At 51.0% G+C, this 20,114-nt stretch overlaps 1 protein-coding gene across 2 annotated transcripts in view; it reads left to right on the top strand.

Annotated features, from left to right (window-relative positions):
- The window catches only part of KLHL17 (kelch like family member 17), a 39,264-nt gene that overhangs the window by 3,647 nt on the left and 15,503 nt on the right, over nucleotides 1–20,114 (top strand). Inside the window, exons 1-4 of one of the 2 annotated variants that reach the window (XM_043499763.1) lie at nucleotides 3,347–3,430; nucleotides 16,572–16,824; nucleotides 17,692–17,813; nucleotides 19,679–19,900. In XM_043499763.1, the coding sequence (XP_043355698.1) occupies nucleotides 16,614–16,824; nucleotides 17,692–17,813; nucleotides 19,679–19,900 (555 nt within the window). In that variant the 5' untranslated portion in view covers nucleotides 3,347–3,430; nucleotides 16,572–16,613. Of the gene's footprint in view, nucleotides 1–3,346; nucleotides 3,431–16,571; nucleotides 16,825–17,691; nucleotides 17,814–19,678; nucleotides 19,901–20,114 lie in introns of those variants that run through there. The other variant, XM_038377084.2, reaches the window with a different exon arrangement.

Raw genomic sequence — 20,114 nt, forward strand, 5'->3', positions numbered from 1 at the left:
TAGACTCCCATGAATTTCCCTCCTGATCTTCATGCATATGAAGTAACATGGAGACGCTGTGAAGTACTTTTGGGCTGCTTTGTCCAGGCATTGGTGGACACCAGGCTCTGGCTCTGAATGCAGATTCTAAGATATTATTCCTGTCCCAATTTCTGACCAAAGCATGAAGCCAGGTGACAGCAAAGTGGGTATGACTTGCTCCTGGTCAGGAACTGGCAGGGGAAGTCAGTTGGAGTGGGCAGAAATGATGCCTGCACCCTCTGTTCAGGGATCTATGTAGTCCTTGAGTCCTACTGGAGCCAGTATTGCTTTAAGAGCACAGGAATACTAATGGCCCATCATGCTCTGCATCACTTTTTGCTGCTGGGGGGTAGCAAGGGCTCCTCTCTGCACCAGCGCTTACTACAAACACCCAGTTGCTACATTCGTTTAAAGGGGGGTGTAATTCAGTGGAGGAGGGTGCTAAGACTTCTGAACTGGTGGAGCAGCTTTTGGGAGTTTGTCTTGCTGAAAATTGTTCATGAATATTTCTACCATGCCCAGGAAAGTGTAAATACTCCTGATATCCTGGCTGGTGAGTGAGCTGTGACCTGCAAAGGATTTCCAGGATCAATAGCTCTGTCACACAGCCTCCTGCATAAATAATATGTCTTTTTTTGTCATCATAACAGCTCAGGGAAAGACCATTCTAGCATTTCTCTCTTTTTAAAAGCCTAGCTTGGTATCCCAGACTGGCTGTCCATTATCCCCCCCTTAACTTTGTCCCCCACTTTGGGGATCTGTGAGTTGGAAGATCTGGGTTCTATTCCTAGCTGAGCTGCTGTGTGACCTTGGGTGAGTCACTTCAGTTCCCTGGCCCTCTCTTTCTCCTCCCACCTGTTATTTGTCTTGTCTGTTTAGTTTGTAAAGCTCTTTGGGGCTGGGGCTGCCTGTGTTTGTACAGCACCCAGGGCAATGGGGCATCTGGGGCGTCTGTAATACAAAAAACTAGTATTTTAAACTAAAGCTAATGCTTCCTCTGGCTCATGAAAGATAGTCCCAGATGAGGCAAGTGAGGACTGAGCATGAGCCCAACTTGGCTGTAGTGAGGCCACTGCCCTCACTGTTGTTGTGCAAGGGCAGCACAACCCTGCAGCCAGCTCTACACCACCTCACTTGTACAGAAGCGAAGGAAAGTCAGGACCACTGAAAGCAGCCGAGCAGGCCCTCCGCCTGCCCCAATGCTCCCATGTGCCTTCCAATTGATGGACTCCTGCTGCCTCCAGGCAGGTGCACAGGGTTGGGTAAAAGTGCTCCCACTCTACGCCTTCCTGTGCAGGGGAAAGCAGAATTTGACCCTCTGTGTTTGTGCATTCATCAGCGTGTCTTGTTATTTGACAGCCTGTGTGTTAGGTACATTGACCTTTTATAAAGAGGTAGAGAGAAAAGGCTTAGTTTAGTTTCTGGGCCTTTCATGGGTTGGTTTGATGTTGGACCTCAGCACGCAATGTCCTCCCCGTAGGCTGAGCCCTTTGGAAAATCTGGCCCCAGGAGTCCACTGTTAGAGGATTAGCCCCAAGCTTGCAACTGCATCCATGCAGGCGGATCCCTGTATGAGCCTCAGAACTCCATGGGGAGATGGTTGTAATAATAATACCCAGCACTTCACAAAGGAGAGCAATATCCTTATCCCCATTTTACAGACAGGGAAACCGAGACACAGAGCGGTAAAGTGACTTGCCTAAGGTCACCCAGCAGGCCAGTGGTCGAGCGAGGAATAAAAGCCAAGTCTTCTGAGTTCTAGTCCAGTGCCTTAGGCCACAGCATTGTAGCTTTCATAGAATATCAGGGTTGGAAGGGACCTCAGGAGGTCATCTAGTCCAACCCCCTGCTCAAAGCAGGACCAATTCCCAACTAAATCATCCCAGCCAGGGCTTTATCAAGCCTGACCTTAAAAACTTGGAAGGATGGAGATTCCACCACCTCCCTAGGTAATGCATTCCAGTGCTTCACCACCCTCCTAGTGAAAAAGTTTTTCCAAATATCCAACCTAAACCTCCCCCACTGCAACTTGACCATTACTCCTCGTTCTGTCATCTGCTACCACTGAGAACAGTCTAGATGCATCCCCTTTCAGGTAGTTGAAAGCAGCTATCAAATCTCCCCTCATTCTTCTCTTCCGCAGACTAAACAATCCCAGTTCCCTCAGCCTCTCCTCATAAGTCATGTGTTCCAGTCCCCTAATAATTTTTGTTGCCCTCCGCTGGACGCTTTCCAATTTTTTCACATCCTTGTAGTGTGGGGCCCAAAACTGGACACAGTACTCCAGATGAGGCCTCACCAATGTCAAATAGAGGGGAACGATCATGTCCCTCGATCCGATGGCAATACCCCTACTTATACATCCCAAAATGTCATTGGCCTTCTTGGCAACAAGGGCACACTGTTGAATCATATCCAGCTTCTCGTCCACTGTAACCCCTAGGTCCTTTTCTGCAGAACTGCTGCCGAGCCATTCGGTCCCTAGTCTGTAGCGGTGCATGGGATTCTTCCGTCCTAAGTGCAGGACTCTGCACTTGTCCTTGTTGAACCTCATCAGATTTCTTTTGGCCCAGTCCTCTAATTTGTCTAGGTCCCTCTGTATCCTATCCCTACCCTCCAGCGTATCTACCTCTCCTCCCAGTTTAGTGTCCTCTGCAAACTTGCTGAGGGTGCAATCCACACCATCCTCCAGATCATTAATTTTGTTTGTAGTGACAACGTACACACAAGGTTTTCTTACCCATCCTCAATGGACATATCCTCTCCTAGAGATAGTGGAGTATTGCTGAGGAGTAAGTGGCCAGTATCAGTAAGTTGCCATATCAGTAAGTTGCCACCTGTTATCAGAGGCTCTGAGCCTGGGCAGGTAGAATGCATGCGCCTCGCTTTGTGTACCACCGAGACAGGGCGGTGTAGCCTGAGCACAGGATGGGGAGCCAGCAGCTTCTGAATTCGAGTTCCTCTGATACTGACATCTTCTGTGCCGGTGCTCAAGTCGCTTACTCTCTCCCCGTGCCTCAGTTTCCCCCATCCCTAATATGGGAGGATGATACTGACCTGGAAAAGCCCAGGACTGGACCTGCCATGGGATGGTACAATGGGCAGCAGCAGAGGTGCATAATTCTGAGCAGCGCTCAGGTACCACAGCATTAAGCCTAGAAGGATAGCATAGGGGAGTTGCAGGGAAGGAATGAGGTGCAACAGCAGGACGGTGAAGAGGAACCTGCCTGTACTGGGCCCGATTATAGCCTAGTCCCCGACTTGCAGGGGCACCAGACACGTGCACACAATATCTTCAGTATGATGCATGCTTGTGTCTGCAGAGAGAATTCCCAGGGAAGGAGGGAGAAAATTGTACTGCACGACCCACATCTCCTCTAGAAGGGACATCTCTGTTCCTTGACCAAAGGTAAAGTGTTTTTTTCATTGCCGACAGTCTGCTTGCTGGCTGAGTGCACCTGGGGGTGGAGAGTGATGTCTTCCTCCGTGGAATTGATACTTCCCTGAGATGGGTATGTGGGATCCTCTTGCCTCCTGTGAGGTCTTCGTCCCTGCTCCAATAAGGAGTGGCCATGGTAATTGGTTACTGGATCTCAGACCTTAGCTTGCTTAGGGCTAGATCGGAGGAAGGATCTCCCCCTCCCCCCTCACTTCTGCACAGGGCTGGGAAGATCCAAGCACGGAGGCACCCCCGTCTGTTGGGTACATCTGATTTCCACTGCCGCTGGGCCTGAGCGCCTCCCCAGGGTATTTTACACTGCCTCTCCCCAGCCTGGAGGTGAAAGAACTGGATTTGGAGTAGTTTGTGTAAAGAACATACCGGGGAGGGGTGGAGAAGTCAAGCCAAAGAGACGGATTTTGCATTTAGCTCATAACATGGTGAGGCCTGTAGCCCCTCATCTCTCGCAGGAGCAAGAGTTCCATAGCCGAGGTGCCGATGCTGCTAAGGTTCTATCTGGCACTCCCTCCACTGTCTGTAAGGCGTTGCCCTAGGGCACCGTCCAGACCGAAATTAACACTTTTTTAAAAAATGCAGGTGCACGGGACGGATGTGCAGAAGAAACGCTTTTAATTGGAAAAGGCACCAAACCTCCCGACCCACCAGAGCGGACTCTCAAAGTCCTGATGAAGGTTGTTAAAGCAATAATACTGACCTGGGCCAAACAGCCAGTGTGCCAATCCCTATACCCTGCCTGCAGCCACCACAGTCTCTGCACACTACAGAGCTGGCGACTGTGTGCGTTCCACCCCCAAAGCTACACACGCTCCCTGGCAGCCTGTCACTTCCTTGCCGACGTCTAGACAGGAGGATTCAATGTGCGTCGTTATGTCTAATTCATAAAAACGTACAGGGAGAGCTGGGAGCTAGTGCTCCTCGCTAGTGCGAGTTATCTCTATCTGTTGAACCCCACACTGGCTCGAAGAGCTGATTAATGCTGCTGATCAGCAGGCACTCTGTGTGTGTGTGTGTGTGTGTGTGTGTGTGTGTGTGTGTGTGTGTGTGTGTGTGTGCGCGTACGCTTGTGTTTTCTTGGGAGCAGAAAGAAGCAACTCCGTCAAGGAGAATTATAGCTACTTTGTTAATTGGGTCCTGGTTGCCTGCAGATAGAGGATATGTGCTGGGGAAAGGTACACAAGAGAAGAGGCATTTTTCAATTACGTTTTAGGCCAGGTTGTAGTAGAGGCTTGTGCATGTGGTTGTAGCTCGCTGGGTCTTGCTGCAGAGGATGCATCTATGTGCGGGGATCTGCTGTTTGGCAGTTGGAGGCCATGACAGACGCAACATGTTCTTTAGTGCTTTGGCTTCTGTTGCTGGCTGGCTTGGGAGGGGGGGCTGTGTGCTTTCTTCTTGTGCCCTCCCTCCCTGCAGGTGAGGAGGGAAATCGCGAGGTGGGGCTGCTGAGTGCCCCTTCCTCCAGGAGTCAACACTGACTCGTCCTGTCCCGACATATTTACGTCTGTCAGTAAGGAACGGTGCTAATCCATGGCATCTGCAGGGCAGAACTGGTGTTTCCTTTTGAGTGCCACCTTCCTAGGCATACTTGATCTTCCCTCCTGCGGCTCTCTGCTGTGTCGTCTGGCTTCTAGCTGTGCTGAGCTGAAGAAATCAATGGGCTGTTACGGCGCTGGATTTGCTTCCCTGGGAGGCTAGCTGTGCAACAAGCCCCTAGGAAATGGGGATGGGGGGGTGTTTTGCAATTCCACAGGAAATGTCCTTTTCCGATAGGCCCCTTGTGCTGCGCTCTAGCTCTGCCAGAATACTGGTACATGGACTTTTGTGACCACTATTCATGTGGTTTGGCTGTATAACAGGGCTGTGAGAATTTGAGCTGCTGTGTACACTGGAGTGCCTCCCAGCATTCCAGGGATATGAAGGATAAGTCTGTGAAAAATATGGGATCATGCTTATTTTTAAGGGGCGGAATCTCATCGTGGCTTGGTGATGGTTCAAAACCATCCCTTTATATCAGAGTCTGGTCCTTTGGGGCCCTGGAATACAGAGAGGAGGGGCCTTAGAAATTATTATTGCTTGCAAACATCTCATCTGATCTCGTGTTCCTTAGTAGCTGCTTCATGGATATAGACTGTAGGACGCTGGGCACAAAATGAGGGACCTCTCTTAAAATACTGCACAGGTGGCCACCCTAGCTTGGACTCCTGCGTTAATTTCATGCCACCACCTGGCACTGCTTCCCTCCAAAAGGAAGGTGAGAGGGGTGAGAATTTGCAGGCACACCAGATATCTGGTTTGTTTTACTGATGTATTTGCACATACTGTATTTCTGGCAATGCTGTGCAACAGCACCACAGAGCCTATTGTTATGTGTCAGCAAGGCTATTTATGCCTCATGATTGTTCCTGGGGACTGTGTCTTCTATTTGTGTTCTGTCCCCGTGTGACACAGAGGACAAACTTCTAACCCTATCTGTGCCCTCTTTTTTAAAAAAAAAAACAAAAAAACAAAAAAAAAACGCATTTGTGTGCAATTCACACCCACCCACACATGCGCGGAAAATTGAGGATTTTGAATTGAGTTTTCCCTAGAACAAAATGCAAATGCTCCAAAAATCCTTAGGACAGGGCTAATTATTAGTGTCTTTTTAAAAGAGGAAATGGGGAAAGCATTTAACTGCATTCAACATATAAAAAAATGTTTAAACAGAGGAAAAAAACAAGCCTTCATTACTCTTTTCTGACAGTGCCCCAGTCAATATCAGTGGCTGCACAAATACGAGAAGATTATGGTCCCCTGCACCAAATAGCTTTACGTTTAATCCCAAACTGTGGAGCCCTGTGGACATGGATGAGTTCCCTACCCTGATTCTGCTGCAGCTCATGTGAACACATTGGTTTTTGCCCAAACACGCCCCTTTCCTGTTCTTAATTTAATTAACCCTTTAAGGCAGGGTTGTGCTTACCCGATGGCAGAATCAGGACCCAACTCTGTCTCTGTGGGTACAAGGTCTGCTGACATGCATCCAATTGCTGGATCGAGGCCATAAACTTTATGCTTCCTCCTGGGATGCCTTAAGGAGAGGCATTCCTCTGGGGAGAAATCCTCCCTCTGGAGTCAGCCTTTTATCCTCCTGAGTTGGAGCTAATGAGACCCACTTGGTCTGGTTGCTAGGATGAGTCCACAGAATGGCTCTGCACCTGGGGCCTGAGCCTGACACACTCTCACATCCTCATGGTGAAGTTTCCTCGGGAGGTGACCAAAGGAGGGAGGCCAGAACTAAGCGCCTAATGAGCTTGCCTGAGCCCATGCCTCCTTGGACACGTCCTTTCTCTGCCCAAACTGTCCTCTCCTCTTGCTACTCCATGTACTTACAAGCAAGGAAGCAGCTGCAGAAGAAGCTTGAGACTGCATCTTAGTGAGGAGGGTGCATCTAGTGCTTGACCTTGCTGGTGCCCACACATAACCTCTGTGTGCACCAGAGCCCGATGGCGTCGTGTTCCCTGCTTATGTGCCATGCAAGGGCGTGTGCACCCCTACCGCAGTGCTGAGCACCATGAGGATGCTTGAAGGCGAGATCCAGGCCTCTCTGGAGACTCACTAGATCTGTCCTGTTCCAAGCAGCTGAGCACAACCTATCATCTATTGGCTTGAAAACCAGGTGCAGTGTCACACCGGGGTGGTGAAATGGGGAGAGGACAAGCTCGTTAAGTGCGTGAGCAGAAAAGGTCTAATTGCTGTGGGGGGGGGACAGGCCTCTTGCCTCTTCTTTGTCCCTCCCACCCCCATCCTTCCACCTGTGACTCGGGAATGGGAAGGATCTACAGGCCCCCCTCCCTCCATGTACCTTCCTAGATCCCTAATGCTGCAGGAAGAAGCAGGCTGACTGGGGTCCCCTTCAGGAACTGTTGCATACCCTTGTGGGGTGGGTGGGGAAGGGAAACAAAAGTCGGCCTCTCCGTAGGACCCTACTGCCTGCTGCAGAAACAGGTGGGAGATGGTGCCTGATGTGTAGTCTGGATCTCTGCTCAATGGTCAGGCCACTAGCCTAACACTTGGGAAACCTAAATTCAAGTCCCTGCTCTGGCACAGGCTTCCTGGGTGACCTTGGGCAAGTCATTCAGCTGCTCTGTGCCTCATCTGTACAATGAGGGTAATAGCACCCTCCTACCTCACAGGGGTGGTGTGAGGATGAATACAATAAAGATTGAGATGCTTTTAATATGACCGTGATGAGGGCGGGAGCATATAAGTACCTTTAGCTAGATTTGGCCATCACTGCTAGGTAATAGCCTGCAAACTGCTACAAAATACAGAGCCATCACCTTCCCAAACTCAGCACTGAGAGAGCCCCTTTCCCCAATACCTGCATGCTCTCTTCTCTTCCTCTTCTTCCCTCTCCTCAGCCTGTGTTTGGGGAGCTGCTGGGGAGGGGGCGGGAGTGACTCTGCATGTCTGGCCCCCGCTGCAACTTGAATCTAAGCCTACCAGCCACATGCTAGACTTCTCCCGCTTCTGGTCTCCTCTCTTTAAATGCAGCTAGATCGCCTCTGACCCTGAGGAGCTGGCTGTCCCCAGCGGACCGGGAGGGCCCTGTCTCGGGCAGCCCTGCACGTCATCCCAATTCTTGAGTGGTGTGAGATGCTGGCTGGCTGCCCTAGCGGTGGAGTGCCGTGCTGAGGGCATTCTCCAGGCCTGCTTCACCCTGGTGATATTCGCCTGGCTTCTTCCTGAACAGCTCATAAGCATGGGTGACAGTGAGCAATTCCTGAGGGGTAAAATCCCTGCATTGTGTGTGTGCGGGCCAGGTGGGGGGATGTGTCCTTCAAACACAACTAGCTAATAGCAACCGTGCAGCCACAGGCACAGTGTCAGGGCCAGATTAACCCTGCCCCTTATGAAGTTGTTCACACCAATGCACAGTGAGTAGGGGAAAAAGCCTGACCAAGTCAGGCTGATGAGGATTCAGATTGCCACCTCTCTGTGCCTTGCTCCATCCTTCACACCGGGGCGCTGGAAGTGCTGGGAAGGGCTCAAGGATGATACTGGGCCAGTGGGTTCTGTTAAAGAGACTCTGCCAAGCAGATCAGACTTCCCCTTTGCACAGGAGTGTTGGAGCTAAGTACGCCTGGCGTACAGGGGTGCAGTGCATTGTGGAGAAAGGTGTGCTCCCCAAGACAAACCAAATCCACTGCTCCCTTCACGCCCCGTTCTCAAGGGCCCCTCAGGTCTTCATGGCTGTTGCAGCCAGTTCAGCTTCCCCTTCTGATGGTTGTTCTCTTGGGTGCCCTGGGTGGGGATCCAGTGCAGCCAATCACCCTAGCATGCTGTGTCCAGGGTGCTTTGGTGGCCTTGGGAGAGCAGGACTTGTGCCTGAAAAGATTTTTAAGGGCACTGTAAGGCCTGCAGCTAAGGAAGGGGATGAATTACTGGTGCAGTGCAAGAGGGGGTACCTAGGAGCAATGCAGAAACCTGAAAAGGAAAAGTCTTACTCCTGTCTGTGTGTATATAAACATGCCCACCTAGAAGCATCCCAGGCACTTACTGGCTTTGGGATGGAATAGGGGACATGCACTCCTGACTCTCCAGCATGTCCCACCTCTGCCAGTGAGCTGTGACAAAGGATGCACAGATCCCCCAGCCTGGTCTCTTCCTGCTCCTCCCTCTCCTTGCAGCTGACTGGATAATGACATTTCAGTGCTTTCACTGGTGCAGAAGTGGCCTTGGGTTTTGGCCTCTTGTCACTTGTCAGCCATAAATCTGGTGCATGGTTTTTAGGGCTAGTGTAAGACTCTCACTGGTGAGTTGGAACCAGGAAGCCAAGATGGACAGGGATCCGTACTGCCAATGAGAAGACACCACTGTACTATATTGCGCATCTGTCATAGACTAAATCTGTCATAGAATATCAGGGTTGGAAGGGACCTCAGGAGGTCGTCTAGTCCAACCCCGGCTCAAAGCAGGACCAATCCCCAATTTTTGCCCCAGATCCCTAAATGGCCCCCTCAAGGGTTGAACTCACAACCCTGGATTTAGCAGGCCACTGCTCAAACCACTGAGCTCTCTCTCCCACATGATGGCTCTTTTGTTAACCCTTTTCCTTCTGCTTCCCACTGGGAGTGAAACCCAGCAATGGTTTTCTCCAGTAGTGCTGTGGAATGCTACTGATTCAAAGGCAACGTACGAGTGGGGAGATGCAGCGGAAGGCCAGAACTCTGGCTCTAAGATCACGGGTCTTTACTCTGTGAGCTAAAGAGCTCGGTCCGTTAGCTCAATAAACAGTAGCAGACTCAAACCTGTGTATGGCCCAGCTGTAGCATCGCTTCCATATGACAAGTTACTTGAGAAAGCACAGAAATTGAATGCCGGTACGTCAGCTGGAGGGAATGTGACCTTCTACCCAGCAGCTACCTGGGAGTCCCCCAGCAGCCTGATTCTTGCAAAGAAGCATCCTGTGCAGAGCGTTTCAGAGCTCCCAGCTGGCAAGGTAGCCAGGATTGCAGCGCCAATAGAAACCAGTTCTCCCAGGCCCGTCTGTGTGAAGGGCAACCCCAGAGCCTTTTTCTGGGGGACCGACTCTCTGGGCCCTGTTCACGGCTCAGGGTGTTTCCATTCACTCCCTCCAAAATATGCTTTTTTGTGCAAGAGAACAGCCTCCCTTTGGGTCAGGATCATTTGCATTCATTAACCGAGCCGTTGTGCACGGCCACCATCTGTTTTTTTGTTTTTGTTTTTTTTTCCGGTCGTAACCTAAGAAATTAATATTCATCAGCCGCTGAATGCATCCGAGCTGACGTGTCACACGTGCAGCCCAACGTCTCTGTTCTCAACAAAACCAGGCTTGTTTCTCCCCCTGTTTGTTCAGGAGACTGGCTCGCTGTCTCTCATGATCCAGGCACTGTTCCCTATTCATTCCCTCTCAGCGGGGCTGACAGAACCTTCACTTCCTGAGTGTGAGATTTCTTATTCCTTTGCACGTTTTTAGTGCCAGCACCTCGTCAGAGAGTGCTGCTAGGAACTGGCTCCCCCCTGTGCCCGCAGCACAAGCAGGGGCAGAGCAAAGATTCCCTTCTTTCCCTGCCAACTCCGACAGTCCTCTCACTACGGATGGGAACCCACACCCATTAAAGGCAAAGGGGCAGCCATGCAAACAGGATCAGGCCCTGTATCCACAGCACAAGGCGCGGCAGTGCAGCGTGCATGAATTCTGACTTGGTGCGACCACCTCTAGGAATGGGGGAACCCAGTCTCCATGGCCTTTTTGTTCTTTAGCCTCTCTGCTGAGACTGCTAACCAGGGGACCAATTAGGGCCCATTATAGTGGCCTCTGATCTTCAGCTGCTCATCTTCAACTTGTCGTCATGGTGACTGGCAAGGGTTTGTTTTTCTTCTCCGTCAGACCTTATATGAACCCCTGTCTAGATATCACTTCTCTATCTCTAATGGCCCGTTCTGTGTTAACCATCAGACTGTGTGGGATGGCGTGGCTGTACTGGGAGATGGTTGGTTGCTTCACACCTTCCGCTGATTCACCTTTAACTTTCCTGAGTATCCCCATGTAGACACGCCCTTGAACACAGAACCCCTGGCATGGTAGGGAGAATGCCAGACCCTCGTGTGCAAGGAATGGGAGGAACAGAGCCCCTGACAGGGGGCAGTTGTGGGGAGTCCCTGAAATAGACGGGAATGGGAGATGGCACCCAGTGTGTGGAGGGATGCAAGGAGCTCCTGAGGTGTGCAATGTGCTCAGGCGACACAAACAGACATGTGTGAGCCCCTAATGGGTTTTTTGGAGACTAATTGAGAAAGAACAGATAAAACTAGGGTTCCAATTGTTAGCTACAGCCAGGGGTGGGACGCAGTGGTGCTCCACCCACCATCCCAATGGTTCTGCTCAAACAATTGGCTGTGTGATACTTAGCAGCCTTAACATTTTAGTGTTGACCAGTGACAATTCCCCATTGAAAAGGAAGGGGTGGCTCCCATCCTAGAGCTGTTGTTTAGTCTGTCAGCCGGGTGGAGACAGGACAGACATCTCTGTACCTGTCCCAGCGTTGTCTTTGAGGATTAAGTTACAGTGAACTGAGGCCAGTTTACTCCTGAATGAGAGCATCCATGTGGGCTGGGAATAACATGCTTTAATTTATGGGCATTGACTTCAGCTGATTTGCCTTAAGTAACTTCCCTGAGTGTCCCATGTAGACTAAATGCCTAACTTCTGCAGGAACCGTTTGGGTGCCTGAGCAGCCCTGCTCCAGCTGATGCTGTGGTTCATTTTTCCTTTCTTCAGAGCCTGACGTCTGATGGTGGGGAATGCTGTGCGTTAGCTCATGCCACAGCGTTGCAAGCAACCTGGCCTAATGTACTGCCCCATAGCAATCTGACCGGGTGACTTTGCATGCCTAAAGGACCCATCCTCAGCCAGTCTACCAATGCTGTATGTACAAGGCCAGTGAAATGCAGCAGCCTATGGAGGGGTGTTTGCCAGCCCTCCCGATTTTATCGCCACTCTTGTGATGGTTGGTGTTTTGTCTTAAAGCCCCGGCTCCTGAAGTTATGCTATATCCTGAGAATCTCAGCTTACTTTATATATATATATATATATATATATATATATATATATATATATATATATATATATAAGTTTTGAGCTTTTAGGGTTGCAGAGAAGCTTGTGAGTCAAGTATCCCCTGTAGGCTCAGACACTAGAAGTCAAAGAAATGAAACCAAAACGCTCTTGTGAGATGTGCTTAAAAACCATGATTTTCAATTCGTAGACTCCAAGGCCAGAAGGGACCATTGTGATCGTCTAGTCCAGTGTTTCTCAATGACCGGACTGTGAACCAGGGCCAGTCCCGAGATCTCCTGCATAGAACGGGCCATAGAACTTACCCAAAATAATTCCTTACTGAGTCATTTTCAAGCAGCTGCGGTTGGTGATACTGCGAGTGGCAACCAATATACAGTACACAGGGCAACAATGAAGTTTTATGCAAGGACCTAAGGGCAAGACAAGACCAAAAGACATTTTTAAGGACCCATCTCCAAACACCTCACTTAGTAAACTGCCCGGAACTCTATTTTTCTGCTGAGGGAGGACTGGGATGCCCTGTCGGCCCTGCGGAGGTTTGAACCTGTAGTTCCAGGGCATCTCAATAATGCAGTTTAAAAAGTACCTGGTTTCCTTTTATCTGATTGTCCATTAACTGCCCATGCTCCACCTCCCCAGCAGGAATGGGGGGCAGGGGGTGAGTTGACACCTTTTGCTGCTGTTATGGTCTCTCTGCATGTTCCACTGCCCTGTCTGTGACTTATGTCCCCTTATGGCATTACAAGACTACTGCTGGCTCTGCTTCTCTGGGACCCCCGCCCAATCGGCTGGCAGCCCCCACCCATTCCTGTCAATCACTGATGGCTAATGTTGCCTCTAGGAAGGAAAGAGGGCTCTGTGCGCTGAGGCAGGCTGGCAATTCAGTCACCAGTCAGAACCCCCCATGTAAACCATAAGGAGAGGAAGCCCAGGGAAGGGAGTGGCCCCTACACATGATACTCTGAGAACTGCTTCTCTGTCACCAGGCCTAGCTGGGAGGGGTATCCCCCAGGGATCTCCTGTGCTTGTGGCTTGGTGCATTCACTTTCCCATGCCTTGCTGTGAGGGCGGCTGCTCCTGTGTGTGCTGGATGCAGCATGTTTATGTGGACGCAGTGCAGGGGGTGAACACCCCCAGGAGGTGCCAAGAGGGTGTTTAGATACAATTGCTCCGCAAGCCCTAGCCAGGGAAAGCTGCACAGGGTAATACCTAGCGCCTCTACTTCCCTGACCTCCAAGCTCTTTGTAAAGAGGGAATCGTTCTCCCCATTCTTCCCCAGGGCTGTGCATTGACTCGGGCAGAGCTGGCAATGGATCCCAGGAGTTCTGTCTTTCAGCCCTGTTTTCTAAATTCTAAAGCCCCTCCTCCAGCCTCCAATTTCAGCCAGGGCATGCCTGGCATGACGGGGCTCTTGCTGCAAGCTCAGGAGAGCGCAAGGAAAGATCTTGGTGTCCGCTTGCTTCCTTCGTCTCTCTCTTTTCACGTAACCCCCTCCTCCATCACCTCTGCTGGCGAGATGTGGGGAGTGGCAGGCGAGTGATTCCAATTAGAACTGGAGCATGTCTAACATCGTAATGGGCAAAAGCATGCCTGGTAGCATATTAAGCGGGTAAACTAGCTTCAGGAGGCGCACGGATCCCTCCAGGGAGCCTGGGGGTTTGTCTTCAAGAGATTGCACCTGGGGAGGGGAATAAAGCAATTATTGCAAAGCCCATCCCATACAATAAAACAGCCTTTGGAAACAGTCCTTGAGCACAGCCTAAGAGGGGAATAATTATACCTCGCATTCACCAGGCTGCCTTTCAGCCCAGCGCTTTACCCACGTTAATTAACGTGCCTGGCATGTATTATATATATTGCAGCTTCACTAAGGATTCTCGTGATCAGCATTTGGGCTCCCAGGAGCTACAGATGGAGAAGGTCTATTAGATCATCTGATGCATTTCCCCCTTTCAAGGGCATGATGATGTCCCGTACTCCCCCTATACACACCCATCGCTGGAAACATCAGTTTTGTTTTGTTTTTTTGCTTTTGTCCTGTGTCTGTGAGCCTACACTGGAGACGATGGGGGTGAGAGTCTGAAATTTCTCTCCTTCCTCTGTGTGTGTCTGTTAATCGAAGTACCAGAGGGCATTGCAGGTTTCTCTCCTGCATGTTATTGTACCACCCCCCCCATACACACACCCCAATCCTGGTACATTATGTGCTGCTAAAAATAAATGAATCTATGTCTTCACGACTGAGCAACTGCTGCATGGCGGAGTTCTATTTTTAAACTCCTGGCGGACGGTGGCATGTAGGTGTGATGCAGGATACAGAGGCTGGGGAGACTCTCTCGCTGCAGGAATGCGGGGGCAGGTGGATTGATCAGAATGTGGCTAATGATTTTTAAAAGTTGCTTTTTTCCTTCCCCCTCCTGGCTCGCGCTTTCTGTTTTTTGGGGTTTTTTTTCTTTTTCTTTGGCTGCTGCTTGCAGTGAGAATCTAAAAGCCTGTCAAACGCCTTTCAGAACATGGCAGGCGGCTTAGACACATGTGGCCTGCCAGCATGGCAATAAAAGAAGAAAATGTTTTAGCAGAAACAAATACCTTTCTTTCCCACATCCCTCAAATAGGGAACCCTTCCCCCCCCAGATTCACTAGGGATGATGTGGATTTGGGGAGTGCAACATCTAATTCTTACTCTTGAAATTCAAAGGGTATGTCTGTGGCGTGCTCTCATGATCCCATCCAGGGGGGATTTTTCTTGGTGGAGCAACTACACCAAAGCTTGTTCAAAGACACTCCTGAGTGTGGGTAAAGCAGGCTTGACATAACACCCCATCTCCGTGCCCTGCCTGCAAAAAATCCAAAGTTATTTGCCAAAGAGAATTTCCAAAACCTTGACTGAGGCTGTGGTTGGTCTCCAGGACAATCCATCTGCTTAGATCTGCTGTAGCTAAATAGCAAGCTGTTGGGCTGGGTGAAATCGTGTGTGTGTGATTTCAAATCTATGAAGTCAGTCTAGCAACGCTTAGTGTCTCTGAAGACCCAAGCAGCCCAGAGGGATAAAGTCAATGCAGGAAGCATTACCCACCATAAGGCAAATTCTTCTCCCACACCTATATGAACTATTTGATTAATAGATGGGCTGTGTTGTTACCCCAAATGGGCTCCTCTATATAAAGGGTGGCAACCTGGGGATGTTAGCCAGAGTACAAAGGAGCCCCTCCTCAACGGCATGTGGGAACAATAGGTCTGACCTACGTCTGAATGTGTGGGCATCCCAGTTTGGTCCCCAGCAGAGCTACGTCAGGATATGAAAAGGCTGGGAGGCTCTGGGGTGGAGGCTGGACATGCACTGTACTGACTGGACAGGCAGCATACTACGTGCGGAGGGAAACAGAGCATTGGTCTTTATTCTTTTCAAAGCAATCTGAAGAACTTCAAGGGAGGGAGGGCTCCTTTCCCAACCTGGGCTGCAGGATGGCCCCAGGTTCTATGGGAGAAGAGACCAGAGATCTAAAAGGACAGACTGCTCTTTTCAAAATATTGCACTAATACTAGTCAGTTGCAGTTTAAATAGTCAAATAGCTTGTCTCAGTGAAATGGAGTGGCAGATTCTTCTCCAGCTGCATGGTGATGAATTATTTCTGTTGCCATAGACCAGGGTCCCCATTATGCAAGGTGCTGTAGAAATGCATAATAAGACACAGCCTCTGCCCCAAAGAGTTTACACTCAGAGCAGGCAACTGGTGAAGAGGGAAACTGAGGCACAGAAGGGGCAGTGATTTGCCCAAGGTCACCCAGAGCCAGGAATAGAACCCAGGTCCTCTGAGTCCCATGGACTATTTCATAATCTACAACACTGATGCTGAGTATAATACAGGAAGCATGGGGTATTTATTTTTATCATTCAATTTTTTAGTCTTGTGTTTGTTTTAACAGCCTGGGTCTTTTAATTAAGCTCTGTTTGACCAATGCAGAGCTGGTGTGCTATAGTAAAGGGAAAAGGTAGCAATCCAAGATTAATGCCTATGCTGGTGTAGCTTGGAAATGTGCGTTGTTAGACTGACTTGGATAAGATACCTGGCTATAACTTCAAGGAAAAGCTCCTGTGTACGTTTCTAGCCACATCTCCAACCGAATATTGCCCTGATTTTAATTACACCCAGTGGGCTAAGTCCTGCCCTCAGCTGGACCATTGCAGGATGGGGTCTTGGCCCTGGTGTCCACAGCTCTTAGCACTCTCATGGCATCTCAGTTCCTCTGTGGCAACGGATGCTTCTCTAGGGTGATCCTTGCTCATGAGAATTCACTGCAAAGTTTGGGGGCAGGAAGGCATTTTCCTCCCAGTGGGGCCCATTGCAGGGGACGTGGTATGAGGGAAGCTCTCTTCCTGGGGGAACTTTGAGCAGGCTTGTTCGGCTAGGAAGCAGATGAGTGTATCGCTTGGTGGGAGCCTTGAGAAAGTGGCTAAACCTCAGTCGTTCCTCCTTCACTGACCTCCCTGGCTTTCCCCTGCAGTGACCCCGCTGAGAATCGAGTGCCCGCCGTTGCCCTGCAGCCATGGAGGGGGGTATGCAGCTCCTCAACCGGGATGGCCACAGCATCTCCCACAATTCCAAGCGGCACTACCACGACGCCTTCGTGTGCATGAACCGCATGCGGCAGCGGGGCCTGCTGTGCGATATCGTGCTGCACGTGGGCACCAAGGAGATCAAGGCCCACAAGGTGGTGCTGGCCTCTTGCAGCCCCTACTTCCACGCCATGTTCACAAGCAAGTATCCGACTCTTTCCAGGAGCCCAAGTTCTCCCCATTCCATCTTGTCCTTCCCTTTGGGCCTGCAGAGCTCCAGACCACAAACCCCCTCCTTCTGCGCTTTCTCTGACCCGCCTTGCTCCACACTGCTCCCCACCTCTCAACCCACCTCCCCCTCCTGCAGCAGCAAACCCTTCCCCCATTCAAACCCCCAGTTCCCACACCAGCCCTTCCATCCCCAACCCGCCACGGATAAGAAGGCTGGAAGTTTTTGGCTTTCCAAAGGCATCTCCTGCAGGCTGTGGGCCCTGGCCCCCTCTCGCTGACGCCAGGGGAATTGGCTGTCCGTCCAGGGATGTGAACGGGGAGGGAGAGGGGAACGGGGCTCAGGGTCTAATCTAGACCTCACGTGGTCTTAACTAAGCTCCAGGCTTTTGAGTTTTTGATGACACAGGAGCACGGGTGGTGGGAATGTCAGAGCTGACTATAGCCTGTCCGCAGCTCAATGTCTAGTTTAAAGGCAAGGTGGAGAGAGGAGTTCAGTTAACAGCAAGGGAGAGATACCAGGAGGAAATTATGAGAGAAGGAAATTAGGGTGGAGAACCCTTTGGTTTAAAGGCAAGGGAGAGGCCCCAAGGAATCGGTGAGTGGGGGTCTTCAGTTAAAGCTGACACAGAGAAGCCCTAAGTAATCAGTGGGAGATCCCCAGTTAAAGGTGCAGGGAAGAAGCCCCAAGAATCGATGGCTGGGGATCCCAGTAATATACCTGGGGAAACTGTTGCTCTGTTCAGAACCATTGACTTGTTCCATGCACGGCCGAGAGTGCTCTTGGGCCACGCGTCTGCCCGGCTGGGCCTCACTGGAGTTTTCTGTGTGTCCCCACAGATGAGATGAGTGAAAGCCGCCAGACCCATGTGACGCTGCACGACATTGACCCGCAGGCCCTGGATCAGCTGGTGCAATATGCTTACACTGCAGAGATCGTGGTGGGTGAAGGGAACGTGCAGGTAGGAGTCTCCCGCTCCCCCCTAAAACCCATCCCTCGGCCCTGCTGCCCTTCGGAGAGGACTAAAGATCCATCCTTAGGGACCTGATTCATGACCTTCAAACATTGGCACCAAGTCAGAGCCTTGCTCCTGATTGTGGTTGTGGATGGGAGTGGAGTTCCTCCTTTCACTGAGCCCAGAGGCAAAGTGCTTGCGAGGGCTTCAGCCCATCACTCGCGCTGGGAATGGCTGCCCCATGGGCTCTGCCACAACTGGACCAAATCCTGAGAGGTGCTGCATGCTTGCGACTGTCACTGACTTCAGTGGGAACTGCAGGTGCTTGTCCTCATCATCCGCCCTTCGGTCTCTCTCCAGCTGCTTGGTTTGGAACCGAGCCTGTTTCAGCTTCTCCCTCTGGGTTGGGCTTTTGTGGAGTTTCTTTACAAGGGCTGGAAAATTCCTATTGTCCTGTAGCCCTGGGCAATCAAATAACAAAGCAACTGCGCTGAAGGCCAGTTGTCATTCTCAGCCTTGGATCTGATGCTCCGGCCACTCCGAGTACCCAGAATCATGAAGTGCAGCTCAGGTCAGATCAGCAGCTTGACTGTGAGCAAAGCATACATCTTCGTAGAGACGTCTAGCCTAGGTGCAGCCTGGTCTACGTATGCAGAAATGAAAAGTTAGTTTCCTACAAAATCTTGCACCAGCCTTTATACCTGTGTGTGTGTGTATGGGGGGGGGAATGAGGGCGGGGGCTCTGACCCCTTAAATTTTGCTACTCCTTGAAATCAAACAGAATAACTGTCCTTTTTTTTTCTTCCCCCCAATTCAAAAACACAAGCATCTTTGCAGCCCTCTCTTGCCCGGCATGAGCTTGTTTGTCTTTTGAAATGAAAAACTTACAAAAGCTTTATATTAAATTTGTACTGATTTGGGGGAAGGGTGGGGAAGAAAATCCGAGTCTCCATCAGCTTCACCTTTTTTTTCAGACGCTCGTTTCCCCTCTGATCCTTGATCCCATGTCCCTAAGTCTTCAGATCCATGTAACTGAATCACACAGCATTAGGGGCCTTCTCGGAAAAGAACGAGACAGCTGGCCACAGAACCTGTTGTTGTTGTTCTCGCTTGTTTCCAAATTCTGCTTTCTGGGCTGGCCTGACGTGACCCTCCTCTACCCCATCCCATCCCATCTTCTTGAGTGTCTGTGAGGGATGGGGTGTGAATCCTGCAACCTCGCTCCAGCTCAGCACAAAGAGTAGAATTCGGGGCACTCCTCTAAAATAGCTGGCAGCTGCTCTGTGGCTGCTGATTCATTTTATACTGACTAAGCTGTTGGCGAGGAAAGGATGGAGCTGTTTTTCGTGACACCCAGAGCCTGCCAGGGGTGGGATGGGAGAACCCATTGCAGAAATGCAGGTGGTTCAGGCTTTTGTTTGGGAGCTGCCACTCCACCCTACCTCTTGTAAGGCCTGTTCAGGTTGAGGTTAATGGGAATCTTTCTGTAGGCACTTTTGTCTCTCATCGCCCGGGAGGTGAAGGGCGCTCCGTATCTGAGGAAATCAGCCAGCCACATAAAGGCGCAAAGCCACAGAGGAAACTATGAGAGAATGGGTCAAGTGCAGACTTTCAGTGGGACCAATTGAGACTTTCTGTGGGGTGTGCTTGGCCCACGAGCTGTACTCTGGATCCTAGATCTTAGCTGTGCTCCTAGGAACTGTGTCCCAGGGCTCTCCCAGGCCAGGGCATCTCTTGACAGCTGGCCCTGTCTCTGTGGGGAAAGCATTAGGTCCCTGCTTGAGGACGAGGGGATGCTGGGGCTGTCTCTGCGGGAAGCAGTGATGGAAGCGGTGGGCTGCAGCCCCGGACACTTCCCTGTCTGCCCGCAGACGCTGCTTCCAGCCGCTAGCCTCCTCCAGCTCAACGGCGTGCGGGACGCCTGCTGCAAGTTCCTGCTGAGCCAGCTGGATCCGTCCAACTGCCTGGGCATCCGGGGCTTCGCCGACACGCACTCCTGCAGCGACCTGCTCAAGTCCGCCCACAAGTACGTCCTCCAGCACTTCGTGGAGGTGTCCAAGACAGAGGAGTTCATGCTGCTGCCACTCAAGCAGGTGAGACCCCTCCCGAGGCCTCTGGTCTCTTCTCCGCACTGTGGCGCTGCTCCCACTGACTTTCTTCTTGGGGTGCAGAGCGCTGCATGATGCTTCATGCAAGCTGGGATGTCACACCATGCCCACTAGCTCTAGTAGGTCACCTCTGCTTTGCCGTGGTGTCTTCATCCCCTCTAGGTAGGACCTGGGGGCTAGTTCACGAATCTCAGCACCC

Source organism: Dermochelys coriacea, chromosome 18, assembly GCF_009764565.3.
Source record: "Dermochelys coriacea isolate rDerCor1 chromosome 18, rDerCor1.pri.v4, whole genome shotgun sequence".
NCBI classification, from domain to species: Eukaryota; Metazoa; Chordata; order Testudines; family Dermochelyidae; genus Dermochelys; species Dermochelys coriacea.